At 32.7% G+C, this 18,528-nt stretch overlaps 1 protein-coding gene across 2 annotated transcripts in view; it reads right to left on the bottom strand.

Annotated features, from left to right (window-relative positions):
- Gls (glutaminase) overlaps positions 1 to 18,528 on the bottom strand; it is a 79,288-nt gene that overhangs the window by 42,461 nt on the left and 18,299 nt on the right. For both annotated transcript variants that reach the window (XM_042688379.1, XM_042688380.1), the window contains exons 5-7: positions 16,797 to 16,876; positions 13,770 to 13,933; positions 7,438 to 7,496 (exon numbers count right to left, since the gene is read on the bottom strand). In XM_042688379.1, coding sequence (XP_042544313.1) covers positions 7,438 to 7,496; positions 13,770 to 13,933; positions 16,797 to 16,876 — 303 coding nt within the window. The remainder of the gene's footprint in view (positions 1 to 7,437; positions 7,497 to 13,769; positions 13,934 to 16,796; positions 16,877 to 18,528) is intronic.

Below are 18,528 nucleotides of genomic sequence, written 5' to 3' on the forward strand. Positions count from 1 at the left end.
ACAAGTGGGTCATGCCTGTAATCCCAGTTACTCAGGAGGTCTAAGGATCTAAGGACCTAAGGATCCTGAGATCTAAGGATCACTGTTAAAGCCAGCCCAGGTAGGAAAGTCCATGAGACTTTTATCTCCAATTAACCACCAAAAAACTGAAGTGGAGCTGTGGCTCAAGTGGTAGAGTGCTAGTCTTAAGAAAACTGCTAAGAGACAGACTGGTATAAAAAATAAAAAAGAAAAATTAGCTACAAGTGGATTTAGCATTATATCAATTTAGAGTATGGAAGATGTATTGTTTCATCATTTCTATTTCTGACATTATCTACTACAAATGTCATTAGGGGGGAAAAAACCCAAAAACCTATGTAACGTAGATCAGTTCAAGTAGCCAAATGGTTTTATTTTACCTCGGCGAAGTTTACAAAGCAGTAAGTTGTAGATCTGAAATCAAACGTATTAATTGGTGATATGCACCCAATAGAAACAATACATCTCTAACTTCTAAAACAAAATTAAAATAACGTGACAACTATTCAAAACATTACCCTCAAAAAAAATCTAAAACATTACACTTCATACTGTTATTATGGAGAAGTATCTGTTTCAGAGTACTATTTAAATGAATAAATCCAGTTTCATTCTCTACTTATATGATGTTAGGGTATAGGTGACAATGTGAAATCAGTTTATTTAAGAAGAGATATTAATATATACAATTAGAAACTAGAAGTACATCATTCTATTTCATAAAAGTTAGCCATTAACAAAAATTAAATATAATTAAGATAACACAATAACAGTTAATTGAGATCTATATATTTTCTCTAAAGCATCCTAGGACAAAATCCATTTTAAACTCTTTTTCTCTTATATCAGAAATCAAAATGTAGAAATGTAACTCCAAAGCTGTTCAATGAAAAATAATTAAAAGAAGAAATTACCAACTTCATTGAACTGTTGCAGTGGTCAAAATATTCCATAGATCCTAATGCTGTAAAATATGTAACAACATTTAAGCCATACAAGCCTTTTTAACCTTTGAAAAAGCACACACACACACAAAATCCTTTTGGAAAATGATGTCAAATCAGAATTTGTACTGGAATAACTGCTTAATTACTGGTTATATAATTAATCAATATAAAATAAACTATACTGAACTTTCATCCTTTGATCTAAACTATACACTGTGAAACTAATGTGTTTTCGTTATTGTTCTTGGTTTACATATAAAAAAAAAAACAAAATCCATTTCAAACTCAACTTTCAAACTCCATTTCAAACATACTTTGTCCATTTTGTGGCTTAGTAAATTAAAGCCAGTAAGTTTTAAGTTGTTTTTAAGAAACAACTGATAGTTACCAATGTCTATTATCATATAATATTTTTGATAAGCTACTGCAATACCCTAAAGCAGATTATATAAGCAGATCGTAAACAGGACAAAAAAATACTTAATGATTTTTGTGGACTGAAGAGTCTCTTCCCCATTTAAATCAAAAGGCATTTGACTAATGCTTGCTCTTATTATATACCCTAAATATGGCATTTAAATTAAATCGTTTAAGATATATTTGCCCCTGTATCTCTTGAAAAGATTTCATGTACCCCAGAAATATATGGGAACTAGCAATCATAAAACATTAGAGTAAAAAGCTTCTTGACAAAGGTCTTAGAAACATACATGGTCATACACAAAATGAACAGTAAATGTGCTTTTCTAAAAAAACAAAACAAAACAAAAAAACAAGGAGCCAGGTGCTGGGAGCTCACACCTATAATCCTAGCTACTCTGGAGGCTTTGAATTAGTGATTGCAGTTCCAAGCCAGCCCAGATGGAGAAGTCCACAAGACTTTTTTATTTTTTTTTGTATTTCAGTATTTTTTTTAAAATTGTGAAAATACCGTACAGAGGGGTTACAATTACATGACCAAGGTGCACGAGACTCTTGTCTACAAATATGCACCAAAAAAGCCAGAAGTGGAGCTGTGGTATAAGTGGTAGAGTGTTAGCTTTAAGCAAAACATCTTAGGCAAATCAGGGAACAGTTCAAACCCCAGGACTGGCACAAAATAAATAAACAAACAAACCAGAACCAAATCCAAAATATAAATTATCAATCACCATCATTATGAAGCAGTGGGGCTGAGGATAAAAAATAGATAATTTTTAAAAAAATACTTTCTTTCCCTTCTGAAATAGTAATTGACTTTTAGTTAATTTGTCTGTGGATATTTTCTATTGGTAATTGAGATGAGGATTAATTCTCTTCCTATTTTTAATTTTTACACATGTATGAGCTGGAAATAGTTTTAAGTTCTATCACTCAGATCTTTACCTCTACTTCAAACACATACTAAAAGTCACATAGTAATCTTCAAAAAATTACACTAATACTTTTATTCTAATTTACTGAATTAAATCCTATTTCAGTATTTTGAAACCAAAGAACTGGTAATGATCTGATATAGAACAGTACTTTTTAATCAGTCATTACTATGATTCACATCCTCAATACCAGATTCCAGTATTTCAAAAAGCTGTCTTTTGTTGGTGCCCAAGTTATTTTTATAAGCTGAAGTAATGCTCTGTAATAAAATTTGGGACACATGAGAAAATGCCTTTTTGGAAATTTGGAAGCTCCCTAGACCAAAGACAGATTAATTTTAAGAAGAGCACATGAGAAAAAAACATCTAGAAACCGATTTCCTTATGCTATCAATGTCTGTTTATGAAGGCATGCAGTGAAGCATAGGTTTACTCCAGTTAGAAGGCTATAAGCATATTACATGCTTACATCATTTTAATTTTTCAAAGGTTTATATTGATCAGTAGTAAATGGAGGAAGAATTCTTCTAAAGAGAAACTAAACTGGGCAAAATAGACTACTAAAATTTCTAATCTTTTCACAACAGATTTTTTTTTTTTGTCAGTCATGGGGCTTGAACTCTGGTCCTGGGTATTTTTCCTCAGCTTTTCAGCTCAAGGCTAGCGCTCTCCCACTAGAGCCACAGTGCCACTTCCAGCTTTTTCTGTTTACATGGTGCTGAGGAATCCAGCCCAGGGCCAATTGCATCTGAGGCAAACACTCTACTTCTGAGCCACCTTCCCAGCCCCACAAACGATTTTTAAAAACAAAGCTGTGGTTTAAGAACTTTCTTACACTAGAAAATTACACATTTTTAAACAAGTATGCCTATCAAGTTATAAGAATTTATATACTTAAAACTATGAATGAAAATTTAATAAAAGTTTTAACATTATTAAAAGAATTAATGTAACTATTTTACATTTTCCCAATATGTTCATGAACTAATTCATATTGTCAACAAAGATGTTTACCAAAAAAAATTAGCTTAAAATATGGCTCATTTAAAGTAAGCACATTTATAATCATTATTTCATAACTCACTTGATTCCACTCCATGAAGATACAAGCCAATTAAAAATTAGTGATCATAGTTTCCTCTGTGATCCTCTAGGAATCAAAAAGAGGTAACTGAAAATGATTTTATAAAATATTCTTTGTTTATTTTGATACAGAAAATGCTTTAAAGATAAATAGTTCTAAAAGAATTAAAAACATATTATAGCTAAAAAATGATGTTTTATACATAGTATTTTCATAAATTAATCCTAAAAGTAACAGAACAGTAAATTCAGTTGACAAAAATCTACCTTTCATTACAAAAAAAAAGCCCTCAAATGTGTTAACTGACATAACCTGAAGTAAATAAACCAATTCTGTCTTATTAATGTACCAAATGCAGAACACTACCTGTTACTCCTCAGTCACAAACCACCTTAAAAATTTAATAGGTTACTGTAACATGACCAAATTAGCTACATATTCACATTAATTAAACTTGTCTTGATCTTTCATGGAGTGTGACCAAATTGTTTAGAAAAAAAGAAAGAAAGAAAAATCAGGCCTCAAATTTTCAAATTTGAAAACACTTCTGATAGTTAGAATAATCACAATTGAGTGAAGTCCAATGATTCACATAAGTAATAAAGAAGCTGTTATCTAGAGGTTTGAGGCCAGCTTGGGCAGAAAAAGCTGAGACTAGATCTATATAATAACTAGTTAAGAGCAAGGCTGGAAGTATGGCTCAAGTAGTAGAATGCCAGCCTAGCAAGCATGAGGCCGTGGTGAGTTCAAAGCCCAGTATTGGCCACCCCCCCAATCACATTTCTTCATATGATAAAAGCTGAAAGCTAGACACAAATACAGACTATATGTCTTACTCTATTTAAAAACTAAAAACGCAGAGTAGATATTACTTTTAGTATGTTGCCTTCATTTTCCCACCCTAACCTTCAAGTCAAGAGACTTGACTAAAAGTTGATAAAAATTTTTACCACTTAACGTGTGTATAATGTTACTCATCTAAACATAACTGTGTTCCGTTCAAGTTTATTTTATTCTCTAAAATCAAGCAATAACATAATTAAGAAATAAAACAGAGCAAAATAAAGGTATTCCTTTAAAGTTAGTAGCTCCCACACAAAAAAAGCGAGGAAGTATATAGTAACCCTTGTATTTTTAAATTCTGTGCATTTTAAGTATAAAATGACATTTGTTTTTAAAAAGGTATTTACCTATATAGCTTTGTTTAAAATTTTAAATATTGGAGTTTTTCTATAAGCTTAGTAGTTAAGAATTTATGCAACAGGTTCCTTCTGTCCAAATCCTCCTTTTTTCCACAATCTGCTAATCCTTTTGAACATTTGCTCTGCCTCTTCCCCCATTTCCTGAGGATCACCACCAATCCTACGAGGAAAAAATATCAATACTACAAAATTATGAAATAAAGAGTCTTGCTAAAGACTCCACTTAATTTTCTTTCTTTTCTTTTGGGGTGGAGGGAGTAACATGAGGAGACTTGTTTAATGGCACCATAATAAAAGCCTTGGATTTTTAACAAAAATAAAAATAAAACAACCTTAAGGTCAACTCAAAGATGAGCAAAACAAAATTCACATCAAGTAGCCATGGTAAAATATCCATGCATTCAAACATCATTTGGGCATTCAAACATCATTTGGGCACTCAAACAGCATCTCCTTGGAAAGGAGCTCATTTTATTTTACAGATAGCAGGCAGTGAACTGATGTCCAAAGAGTGATGAAATATAACCACTAAAGAATAGGTGCAACTTTTAGGCCAATAAATCAGTATCTTTTGTACAAGTTACAAATTAAGAAAGTAGTATTTCTGCTTTTTCTGGCCAATATAACTATGCTAAAGTCAAAAGATGTCATCAAGTGAAATGGTAACTACTATGTTAAATAGGGCACACTGAATTCAAATCAATGAAAGATTTAGTGCATAGCCAATTCTAGCTGTGAATAACTTATCCAATCTGTTTCCTAAGTTATATAAACCGAGGACTGGGCAATTTCAGCTAGTTTTATTACTTCAATTTCACATCATTACCAATTGATAAATATTGCATAATCATACAACTAGCAGAGACTGAATGCAGATATTTACACAACTTTTGACTCCTTTCTTGAAAAGACCCTCAAAAAGTGTTATATTTGAGGGCAATTTACAGAGGGTTGTATCAAGCTTCCTCCTACAATTTGTATAAATTTCAATTAAAAATAGCACTTATGAAACAGTCTATAAACAATAAGAATGACCTTAAACATGAACCATATCCCCAAGGCTCATTACCAAGTCAGTAAATAACTTTTTCTATAAATTCAAAAGTACTGATTAAATTTGCAAATACAAGATGACTCAGTTAAATTTTTGTACTTATGGACACTGAACCACACATTAAGTGTCTGTATGCTTGTTAAACTCTGTTTCTAATTGTTAATACTAATGTGGTTCAATGTGGCTTATGGCATGACTAAACATGGTAAGTGAAACTAATGAAATGATGGTATGATATGACCTGACATGCAATTTCCACATGCAGCATTCCAGTATAGTTGGTTAAATCCATGAATCATTAAACAAAAAGATTCTTAACTGCATGCAGCTAAGGACTTTTTCTATTAATCATTTACACATCCCTTTTTGTGAAAACACTATGGGTGTGCCATGTTAATATTTCTCCAATACAAGAGTTCTTAATCTTGGACCTATGGATACTAATAGGGTTAAAATGATATGTGAAATCATGGTACTTGAACATTATTCTGACATAAAAATCAATGTTTTTCTAATTTGTTACTTGTTCAAATCTGAGTTATGCATAAAACTGTCTCATAATATATATTGAATCTAATGATAAGGACTCATTTACTCAGAAATATTCCATACTCAATATAAGCTACCTGAGGGCAGAACTGTGCCTTCTACAAATTGTACTGCAATTTTCTACAATAGTTCTTTTACTTGAGAATGACAATTGTTTCTATATAACACTGCCATGAATCATTAAAGTGAAAAAAATTCCCTTAGCCTATTAAAATTAGTTACACTTTCAAATATTTGGCCACAATATTTGTTTTATAGTAGAATTTCTAATATATGAATACATAAATCTCTATAAATTGGGCCAAAGTTGTAATTTATCCTCAAGCATTATTTAACTAGGGTACACCATTAGCAGTAATAAATTTAGAAAGCTAATAGTTATGTTTTATTCTAGTTTGGAATAAATAGGCACAAGTTTACTGAGGAAAGAATATAAATGTTCCAGACACAGTAGAGTTATATAAAATTTGTAATTAGAAATTTAAAACTGAAAAAACTAAAAAAATGGTTCTATCATATGATAGATTTTTTTCATTTATTAACAGTGGTTAATAGAACCATTTTGAAACATTTATTTCAAAACAACAGTAGAGTTTCCAATTATTAAGGCAAACCAAATTAAAAAAGAAATCAACATACACTGCAAACATCAAAACATAACAAAAAATATACTTAATAATTGGAATAAGCCTTTTTTCCTATAGTAATGACATGATTTAATTATAACAAATGAAACAAGTTCAAAATAAAAATTATGATTCCAGCTTATGAAAGTGTTAGACTTGAAGATATTTAATTGTCAGTAAAAGTATTTTATCTTAAACTTAACTGGAAATTTGCTCTTGTATACGTTTATAACAAAGTATAGTAAACCTTTTAATTTAATTAATATCCATTCATTATAGACGAGCCAAAAGGAAAAGAAAAAAATATTAAAACTTAAAAAAAGTCTATCCCTCTTATCAATAACCTTAAACTCTACCAGATCTTCAAGTCAAAAGGTAACTAAGTTAGATTTACAATGAGTCATCTGTTTTTCATTTTGGCCTCAAAATTACAACATGCAAGCATTATTTGTAAAATTAAAATTCTAAACCTATAAGGTAACTTTTTTTTAATCACAGAGAAAACTTTCCATAGTCCTAAATAAACATTACAAGATGCAGGTTTATGCCTTAGTTATTAAAAAAGGTTACTAGATTAAAAGGAAATGTCAACATTTTACCTTTATTAATGAAGTCACAACTATTGCTCCAGCATTTACCATAGGATTGTGTGGTTTATCTGTAAAATATAAGAGCAACAATATTATTTCAAATACTTGGAATCATCTTCTTGGTTACACAGGTTCTTTTCACTTTAGTATTAAGTGTTTTGAAATGAAAGTCACCACTATACTTTTTTTGAAGTCAGCTATATATCAAACCTGTGGCTTCTTCTAGAATTCCATGTTAAGAGTCAGTCTCATACTTCTTGTGTTCCTATGAAGAGCCAAGATATAGAATCAAACTACATGTTCCTCAGTGGATGAATGAATCAAGAAAATGTGATATATATTACACACACACACACACACACACACACACACTGGAATTCTACTCATCCATCACAAAGAATAATAATGTACCATTCATAAGGAAATGGAAAGACTTGAAAAAAATTATATTAAGCGAAATAAGCCAGAACCAAAGAAACATAGGCTGCATGGTTTCTCTCATTTGTGGTAGCTAGCATTTGCCTATAAATCTACAAGTAAATACACTGAATGATTAAAATAAACACATAAATTAATAAATACACACACATACTGGGACATGATAAAATTATATGATTCTAGACATACATATACTGATGCCAGTATGATATGAATGCCAGAGGATATGAATAGGTGTGATTGGCAAAGGGCAAATAGCTATGTGTAGATGATCATATAAAATAATATTCTATGAAATGAACTCCAAGAAAAGGAAGAGACATTTTATAGTTGCCATTGTTGCTGTTTTTGTTTTCTTTTCCTTTTGTCTTGGTTTGTTTGTTTGTATTTAAGAGGGTCAGGGAGGGCACATTTTAAAAGGTGAAACAGGGATGAACAAATACAAGTGATATTCACTAGACACTATGTGAAAAATGAACTGGATATCTTGTGGGTGGGGACAGGAGGGAAAAATCTGGAGAGCAAAGGAGAAACAAGGCTCAAAAGAATTTGCCTCATTACCTAATTCATGTAATTATAACCCCTCTGTAAATCAACTCTACAATAACAAACACGAACATGAAAGAGTCTGAATAGTGATATAATCAAATACTACTACTATATTAAAAACAACTTCAGAAAACTTTGCTCCAAATTTTACTTTTTAAAAAACGTGTGTGTGTGTGTGTGTGTGTGTGTGTGTGTGTGTGTGTGTGTGTGTGTGTGTGTGTGTGTGTGTGTGTGTGTGTGTGTGTGTATCTGTGTTTGGGGGTTTGTGTTTTGTTGATTTGGGGGTGGGGGTGGGGATGCTGGTCCTGGAGCTTAAACACAGGGCCTGAGTATTGTCCTGAGCTGTTTTTTGCTCAAAGCTAGCTAGCACTCTACCAGTTGAGCCACAGCTCCACTGCTAGCTTTCTGTAGTTAACTGGAGGTAAGAGTCTCATAGACTATGCTTCCAACCAGTCCTCAGATCTCAGCCTCCTGAGTAGCTAGTATTACAGGTGAGTCACCAGCACCCAGCTAAAACATGTTATTTTTGTACTTCTGTATATACAAAGCATAGAACAAAGCACAAGTATGATGACACACATAAAATAAAAAGATAGGCTAAATAGTATTTTCTATACTAACATTTCCTGATAGTAAATGATATATTTCTTATATAATTAAATTCAATCTATCCACAATCCTACTTCTTTTAATTCTTGCGATAGAACTTTCAAATCTTAACTGATTACATTTTCATTCACTGAATAGCAAAAAATGAAAACCTTTTAGTAGTAGTGAAACTATATATTTGGAAGTGTATGTCCTAATTTATCTGTTAATGGCAGTGATTTATCTCTTCACAAATATGCTCTTATCTAACTTGACAAAATTACTAGAATGTATTAAAATATTGCCATATTATTATTACTGTCCTTGAATTTTAAGAGATGTATGTAGTTTAATAACACTGAATTCCGAGAAACAGTCTGAAAGCTCTTCAAAATGTTAAACACAGAATTGCTGTATTACTCAGTAATTCTACCTTTAGGTAAATAACCAAGAAAAATCAAATCATATGTTCGTATAAAAACTTATATACAAATATTCACAGCAGTGTTACTGTTACAAGCCAGAAAATTAAATCAAGTCAAATATCAGGTGGATTAAAAAAACTTGTATTATACCTACAATGAAAATAGGTTTTTTGGTTTTGTCAATCATAGGGCTTCAACTCTGGGCCTGGATGCTGTCTCTGAGCTCTTCAGCTCAAGGCGAGTGCTCTTCCACTTGAGCACAGTGCCACTTCTGGTTTTCTGGTGGTTAATTGGAGATAAGAATCTCATGGACGGGGCTGGGAAGGTGGCTCAGTGGTAGAGCGCTTGCCTTGCATGCTCAAGGCCCTGGGTTCGATTCCTCAGCACCACATAAGAAAAAAGCCGGAAGTGGCGCTGTGGCTCAAGTGGTAGAGCGCTAGCCTTGAGCTGAAGAGCTGAGGGACAGCGCCTAGGCCCAGAGTTCAGGCCCCACGACCGGACCCCCAAAAAAAAAAAAAAGAATCTCATGGACTTTCTTGCCTAGGCTGGCTTTGAACTGTGATCCGCAGCTCTCAACCTCCTGAGTAGCTAGGATTTACAGGTGTGAGCCACCGGCACCTGGCTGAAAATAGTTTTTAAAGGAATAAAGCTACACCTTTAAAACAATAGCCAATCATAAAAGACCAAATATTATATGATTTCATTCACACAAAATCTCCCAAACAGAAAAATCTATAGAAATAGTAAATTGTAGAATACTAGTTTACAGGGCTGGAAAAGAATGGGAGAATAGCTGCAAATAGATACAGAATTTCCTTGGGAACGGCATTCTAACATTGATTGTGGTGTTGATAACATAGCTTATGAATATAGTAGAAGCCATTATTTTACACATTTTTAATAAAATAAGTTGTGTGGTATGTATGTGAATGATCTCATTAGAGCTATTAATCTTTTCATTAAAAAATTAGAAAAAAAACTGAGTAAAATACAGCCTACATTTCCTTCAACAGAAGATAAACAATGTGACTCAGAAGCTACATGAATTGCAAATTGTGAATTCTAGATTCTGCAATCTCACTATTCTGTATTTGCACCCAAAGGAAGTGAAATCATTATACTGAAGAGATAGCTATATTCCTATGTTCACTAAGTGTCCATATATTAGTGAATAGAAAAAAAATGTGGTATAAATATAACAATAAATAGTATAAAGCCTTAAAAAGTTAAAAAAAAATTCATTGACAGTTACACGCATAACCCTGAAGGCTGTATCATCCAAAAAATACTGGAGAGAAAAAAAAAAAGACAAATACTATATGGTTTTACTTGTTGTATAGAATCTAAAAAAAATACTGAACTCATATAAGGAGAAAATATAATGGTGGTTACAAGGGCTAAGGATGAAAGGATACAAAATTTCAGTTAGACAAAAAAAGAATAAATTGAAAAGACCTATAGGGTAATGATGACTAAACTTAATGATCTATTATATACTTCACACTTAATACTAATCTATTGCATTCTTCATGAGGTAATACACCTGTTATTTGGCTTGGTTTGAAAGTTGTTAATGTACACAAATGTAAGAACTTCTATTTCATAACAAAATTTACAGCAATTGTGCATTCTTAACTTCTCATGATAAATACTAGCTTCAAAAGTTAAAACCCTCATGTTATGGCTAAGTATTATAATAAAATTTTCACTTCTTCCAAATTATGCTAAGAGGTTTATAACACCTCTGAGTCCACATAAAATGACACTACTTGCTGTTCCAGAATACTTTTACATGTCAAGAGGAAATTTTAATAATTCCAAATACAATCTATACTGAAGGAAAAACCACACGTAAAATGAAAGCTGAATACAGAAATCTGATTGTGCTAATTATTCCCTACTTGTACTATGTAGATATCTGTGTACTTGTTTCATAGCTTTTTTTTTATTGTCTTTAATTTTTATAAACAGTATTGGGTTTAGACCTTACAGACCTAGAAGGCAGATGCACATCACAAAATGGGGTACTAAATATTTTAAGAAATATTGGGGTACAGGGCTGGGAAGGTGGCTCAGTGGTAGAGTGCTTGCCTCACATGCATGAGACCCTGGGTTTGATCCTCAGCACCATATAAGTAGAAAAAGCTGGAAGTGGTGCTGTGGCTCAAGTGGTAGAGTGCTAGCCTTGAGCAAATGAGCTCAGGGACAGCTCCCAGGCCCTGAATTCAAGCCCCATGACCAGCAAAACAAAAACAAAAAACAAAAAAAGAAATATTTGGGTACGAACTGATAAAATATTCACCAAGTTTCAAATAAAATACATGTGAAATCTTTGAAAGAATACTAAAATATTCATGGCATGCCAGCTCTACTTTCATATTAATCATGCTCACTCTCTCTTTTAAGTGCTAATTAAGCATGAACATTTGGAAATTCACAAAAGATAACACTACTCTAACTGCAGTACAGAACAGTCTTATACCTATTTTCTTATCTTCTGTAGGTAAATAGGACCTGAGTGGCTAAATTTAGAATTCTTAATCAAAGAACATTTATAGAAAGTAGAATGAACACATGCAAATTTAATAAATACTAGTTATGAAATAATAGCATATATTACAGCTTGTTGGGCCAACAAAATAAACTTGAACAATGTTTGAAATTTATGTGCATATTTTTAACTAGAATACATAAAACCAATCAGTTTAGATAACTTATTCTTCCCAAACCAAAAAATACCCAGAATATTTTCATATTATATTAGCTTTTCAAACTATTCAGCATATGAACCTCACAAAAGACTGGTTCATAATTGAGGCTAAGTAGACGTATGCTAATGTTTATACACTTAAGGACAAGTATTCTTTTTTAAAAAAGATGTTCCATTAGAATAGGCATGGTAGTACATTCCTGTAATCCCAGACAGCCAAAAGGCAGATAGGAGAATTGCAATTTGTATTTCTCGAAAACAGTATCCCCATCTTCACTCTTACTTCCTTCAATTTTGTATCTTAACGAATTAATCATGTATATAATTGAAATATTAAAAACAGAAAACAACCCATGTGAATAGTTTATATTTAGCATCTTTATCAGATCAAAGTACTACTAAGTACTTTTTTACTCCTTTTCTTTTGAATTCCAATTAAATTAATAAATTGACTTGTAAGTTATCCAACTATTTGTCAGGGTATGTTCTCAGATATTAAATCTAATGGGAGAAAACAAAACCACTAAAAATATAAAAATAAAATCTATCTACTGTCTGAATATTTTAACTAGTACCTAACTTTTTAATATGAAAGCTTAAAAATACATATTATATACAAAGGTAGGAATATAGTCTTGTGAATATTATATATCCTTGAATTTGTATCTCTAGTCCAATACAAAGCTTTCTGTCATGACATTATGTGAACACTCATGTATGATATGAATATGAAAAAATAGAAGTTCTACTCCCTAGTCGAGTTAGCTCCACGATAAAGCCACATCATCTCACTTGTGTACTTTCATATATAATATTTAATTCAACATTTTATAGGTCCAATGAAGGTAAGAGCCTGAAAAAGTAGAAAGTAGACTAGAAACTTATTCAAAATATTAGTAAATGCTTTAATTGAGAATACATAATTCAGAAGAAATATGTTACCTGATTTTTCTCTTCTTAAAAATTTTGTCTTTGGGCTGGGAATGTGGCTTAGTGGTAGAGTGCTTGCCTAGCATGCATGAAGCTCTGGGTTAGATTCCTCAGTACCAATAAACAGAGAAAGCTGTAAGTGACACTGTGTGTGGCTCAAGTGGTAGAGTGCTAGCCTTAGGCAAAAGTGCCCAGGATACCTTGGGCAGTGCCCAGAACACCCTGGGCAGTGCCCAGGCCCTGAATTCAAGCCATGTTTTCATGTTAAGAAGTTGACTTTGGATGTAGAAGACATTTATTTTTAAATCGAAGTATAATAGATCTTTTAAATCAGTTTTTTGCTAAACTGAATCTAAATGATACATCTAAATGATGCAAAAATTACTAATATGGCTGTAATCATACACAGCATTTTCAGCTTTATTTACTGAATTTTTTAGCAAATGCCAGACATTTTGAGATTTTACTCAAAATATTTCTTCTTCATAGGTAATGACAAAGTGAAAATTCTTATTTCTTGCTCTCATCTTTTCCCTTCTCTATTTTCATGGCATGAGATACCCGAGAATAAAGGTGGTTAAATTATCTCTATGGATTTCACAAAAATACCATGACAAATTTTACAAAGTAGCAACTCTTTTAATCTTCAAAATACTTTTGTAATTATTTAAATTTATATAGAAAAATAAAGTATTTCTTACCATCTTCATTTAAAAACAATTTGTTGAATCTTAATCCACTCGGCTCTTTCCCAACATATCTATGTACATACTCAGTTCCAAGATCATTAACAGCAATGGCATATTTCAAAGGTTTTACGCAGGATTGAAGACAAAATGGAACTTTGGTATCTCCAATAGAATGCCTATTTAAAAGCAGATTTAAAAAAAATTAGCATCCACCTGAAGGGAAAAAAAAACCATTAAAACCATAAATGGACTGTTTTTAAATTTTAATGCTAATCTAAGATTTTCCCACAACTGAACCACAAATGTTACTTCAAGAAATGAAATAAATAAAAGCATGTTTAATATGAATACAGAAAAAAGACAAAAGCTTAAAATAACCAGATAATAAGAGTAACAGTTCTAAACTAGATAAACAAGTAATATAAAAAATTACCTTTTAGGTAAAAAGGGTACTGCCCCCTTTTCCCTACCAATACTCAACCACATAAAATGAACTAGACCTTTCAAAGACTATGTACTTATTGCGGGGGAGGGAGGTTGAACTCAGGGCCTTGGCTCTGTACCAGAGCTCTTTTGCTTAAGGCTAGCACTCTACCACTTTGAGCCACAGCTTCACTTCCATTTTTTTTGAGGGATTAATTGGAGAGAAGAGTCTCAAGGAGACTTTTCTGTCCAGGCTGGCTCTGAACTGATCCTTAGATCTCAGCCTCCTGAGTAGCTAAGATTACAGGTGTGAGCCACTGGTGGCTGGCTGTACTTTTTTTTTTTTTTAAGTTAGTCTTAAGCCATGAGTGAATTATAATTAAGACTTAGACAAAGCTTAGCTTAGCTTGAGTACAATTTCTTGTCTGTAAGCACATCTTGTGGAACATGTCTACCCTCAGATGCAGCCCCAGAAGCAGTATCCAGTTTTGTGTTTATTATTATTATTATTATTATTTTGGTAGATACTGGGTTTTAAACTCAGGACATGGGCACTATCCTTGAGCTTTTTTTTTTTTCCCAAAGATGGAGTCCTGTGCTTTTTTTTTTCCTCCCAAAGATGGTGCTCTATTACTTGAGCTACAACTCCACTTCTGGCGTTTTGCTGTTTAATTGGAGACAAAAGTTTCATGGATTTTCCTGACCAGGCTGCCTTTGAACCACATTCCCAAGATCTTAGCCTCTTGAGTAGCTAGGATTACAGGTGTGAGTCATCAATTTTATAAACGCTATAGAGCTGCCATGCCACTAAGGTACAATAGGCAGTCATTAATATGTAAGTAAAACCAATACAGAAAGTGTTCTATGTCACCAAACCAAGAGGTACATGAAATAGAAAAGAGACCTGGAATGAAAAATTTCCAGCTCAATAAAAACCAAACCTCACAAGGGCAGAGATCTTCACTTTAATTTCTGGTATAGACCAGGTGTTCTAAACAACCCAACACATCACGCACACTCATTCATTCACAGTGAAATTCATTCAGTGAAACTAGGCCCTATTAATAATTACCCCAGGGACAGGTGAGCAGACTTCAGAGAACAAACAGAAACATCTGGCCACGTTGCTTCCATGTATATTAAAAAAAAAAAGCATGCAATATTTTTCCTATCAAATTTACACATAATTTCTAACTTGCACTGTGACCTCAACTTTGCAATAATTCTAAAAAATGATTAAAAGTTCTATTTTATCATTATTTGGATCTAAAAACACATGTTCTAGCTTCGAAGTCGATTTTAAGAATTTTCAGGCTTGGGTATGGCTCAAATGTTAAAACGCTTTCCAGCACCATCACCCAAAAAAGAGAACCCTCCCCCCAAAAATAATTCTCTACATTTAAAAACTAGAAAACAGAAAATAAGAAGAAAAAAACCACTGGCACCAGTGGATCACACCTAAAATCCTAGCTATGCAGGAGGCTGAGATCTGAGGACTGCGGTTATAAGTCAGCCCAGGGGAAAAAAAAAGGCTGTGAGACTCTTATCTCAAATTAAACTACTCAGAAAAAGCCAGAATTGGTGTTGTGGCTTAAGCAATAGAGTCCTAGAGCACAAAGAGGCTAAGGGGCAGCACCTAGTACCTGAGTTTTAGCCCCACAACTAGCAAAAAAAAAAAAAAAAAAGGAAAAAGAAAATTCAAAATTGTTATGACATAACAAACTATTTCCTCAATAATAGTCTCCCTCTAGTGGATTTTGCTGCATGTCATCTTGTGTCCTTTTATAACATTCCACTTTTAATTAAAACTCACAGTTTTTCAAACATTTTATGGGCCCAATTGAGGACAAGAGTCTATAATGGAAGGATAAAGTAGACTAGAAACTTGGAGACTCAGGTGCTTGTTTCACCTCTGCCAGCATCATGTTGATCTTGGACCACAGGTTCTTTATCTTCAAAATAAATAAGCTAAAAACACATGCTTTTTATTATAAATGCTTCAGAGGGTAATTACTAAAAAAGTACGAAGCACTAGAATAAAGGCAATGAGGAGATTAAAATTTTTTTAATGGAGGAAAAGGCTTTAAATGAAATATTATCTTGAAAAGTAAAACTTAAAATTATATAAGGAAACATGACTTAATCGTTAGTGTTAACAAATTTAGGATTAAATTACATCTACAAAATAAAAGCCCACTTTACTCAATGATTCATTATACTGGTTATGCCCACCTACAGTCAAACAAAAGTTCCCATGTACACATTATGAGGAACATGAGGAACAAAATTAATGACAAAATAAGTAAGAAATGGTGACTAATTTTATTAGTTCATTACAGTATAACATGATGTTTTTTAAGCAAATACAAAACTGCAGTTCCTTGAATAAAACTAAAATAATATTACTATAACAATGAAAAGATAAGTACCTCAAAAAAAAAAACTTAAAATTACTTTCAGTTGAAATCTACATTGAAAAATTACACTAAAATCTAAACATATTTACCCTCTTGAAACTCATGTCAAGATTAATTTCCATTATAAGAGATGGTTCTCTTACTGTTAGGACAAGCTTAAACATTACAGTTGGTTGTCATAGATCTGAAATAAACATACCTCTGTCCATCTACTGTACAAACGGACACACCCCACAAATCAGGACTGAACTTGGCCAATTGAGGAATATAGTCTGCAACCTATCAAAATATGGGAAAGAAATTAACATTTAATATAGGCAAATAATATATTTTCTTTTACTAAAAAAGTTTTATCTCACCTTAGCTTCTACAAAAATAACTAGCTCTGTAGTTGAGGATCAGGGTAAGATTAAAGGACTTCTCTCACTCTTCATTACTTGCTCAAAAACAAAGAACTAGCTATGTTCAGTGGTTCATTTTCACAGTAAGGTAGGAAGATTACCAATTTGAGGCTAGCCTAGGCTTTATAGTGGGTAGAAGGTCAGCCTAGGCTATATAGTGAGACCCTGTCTCAGAAAAACAAGAAAAAAACTGGAAAATAAAAAAGAACTTGAACTTGACTTTTTAAAGAAAATCAGGTGCTTGTAGAGTTTCACTATCCAAAAAATTAGGAATATAAGAATAAATAGTAATAATTTATACTGAAATCATCAAGATGTCATATTATAAAGCTACCCAAAGCTAAAAGAAATTAAAAGTTTTCAACAGAGATGGTATAAACTAGGCCCTACTATTATTTGGGGAAAAGAAAAATCTGAATGAAGGGAGAAGTGTGAATCCAGGGTCCACTTTCCTAGTCCTAAAATTACTTTCTAAAATGAGAAACATTTTACTCAATGTTCAAAGATATCAGTAATGTAGAAATTCCCAATAATATAATTTTAATTAATTCAAAGTTTAATATGGGTGCAGTGACTCAAGCTCGTAATCCTAGATTACTGGATCTGAGGCACAAAATAAAAAATTTGCAAGACTCAATCACAACCAATGGCTTGGGCAAGGTGCTACATGCCTGTCATCCTCAATAACAGGGGGAAGCATAAAATAGGAGGGCAGCAGTTGAGGCTGCCCAGCATAAGTGAGATCCTACCTCAAAATAATCAATGTTAAAAAAAAACGCTGAAAGAGTAGCTCAAATGGTAGAGCATCTATTTTTAGCAAGTTCAAGGCCATGAATTAATAAATTAAAAGCCAGGTGCAGTGGGTCAAACCTATAATTCTAGTTACTTGGGAGACAAAGATTGAGGAATCATGGTATGAGGCCAACCCAGAGAGAGAAAATACACAAATCTCCATCTCAACAAATGGCTGATTACAGTGTTACAGGTATATCATCTTAAACTACAGGGGGAGCACAATGGACTGAGCACAATGGCACACACCTGTCAACCCAGTAATTAAGGGAAACACAAATAAGAGAACAAGAGTCCAGATCAATGTGGGCATAATGTGAGACCCTATCCTGAAAAAAATGCAAAACAGGGACTGTTTAAGCAAATACAAAGGCAGTACCCCAAAAAAAAAACCAAGGAAGTGTCACCTCAATCACTAGAAAATAAAAATTCTTACAACTTAGTTTTTTTTCCCCTCAGAAATATGTTTTAAAAGCATGTTTTAAATCCAGATACTTGATTTAAATTTTTAAATTAAAAAAAAAATTTGGTGTTGGAAATTTTGCTCAGTGTTGAAGAGCACTTGCCTAGCAAGTACAAGGCCCTGAGTTTACTCATCAACATCACAAAACAAAAAATAAACAAAACTAGCCAGGCACCATAACTACTCAGGAAAGGCTGAGATCTAAGGATTATAGTTCAAAGCCAGACTGGGCAAATAAATATGAAAGACACATCTCCAATTAACCAGCAGAAAGC

Source organism: Dipodomys spectabilis, unplaced genomic scaffold (genome assembly GCF_019054845.1).
Source record: "Dipodomys spectabilis isolate Male_0828 unplaced genomic scaffold, ASM1905484v1 ptg000115l, whole genome shotgun sequence".
Lineage (NCBI taxonomy): Eukaryota > Metazoa > Chordata > Mammalia > Rodentia > Heteromyidae > Dipodomys > Dipodomys spectabilis.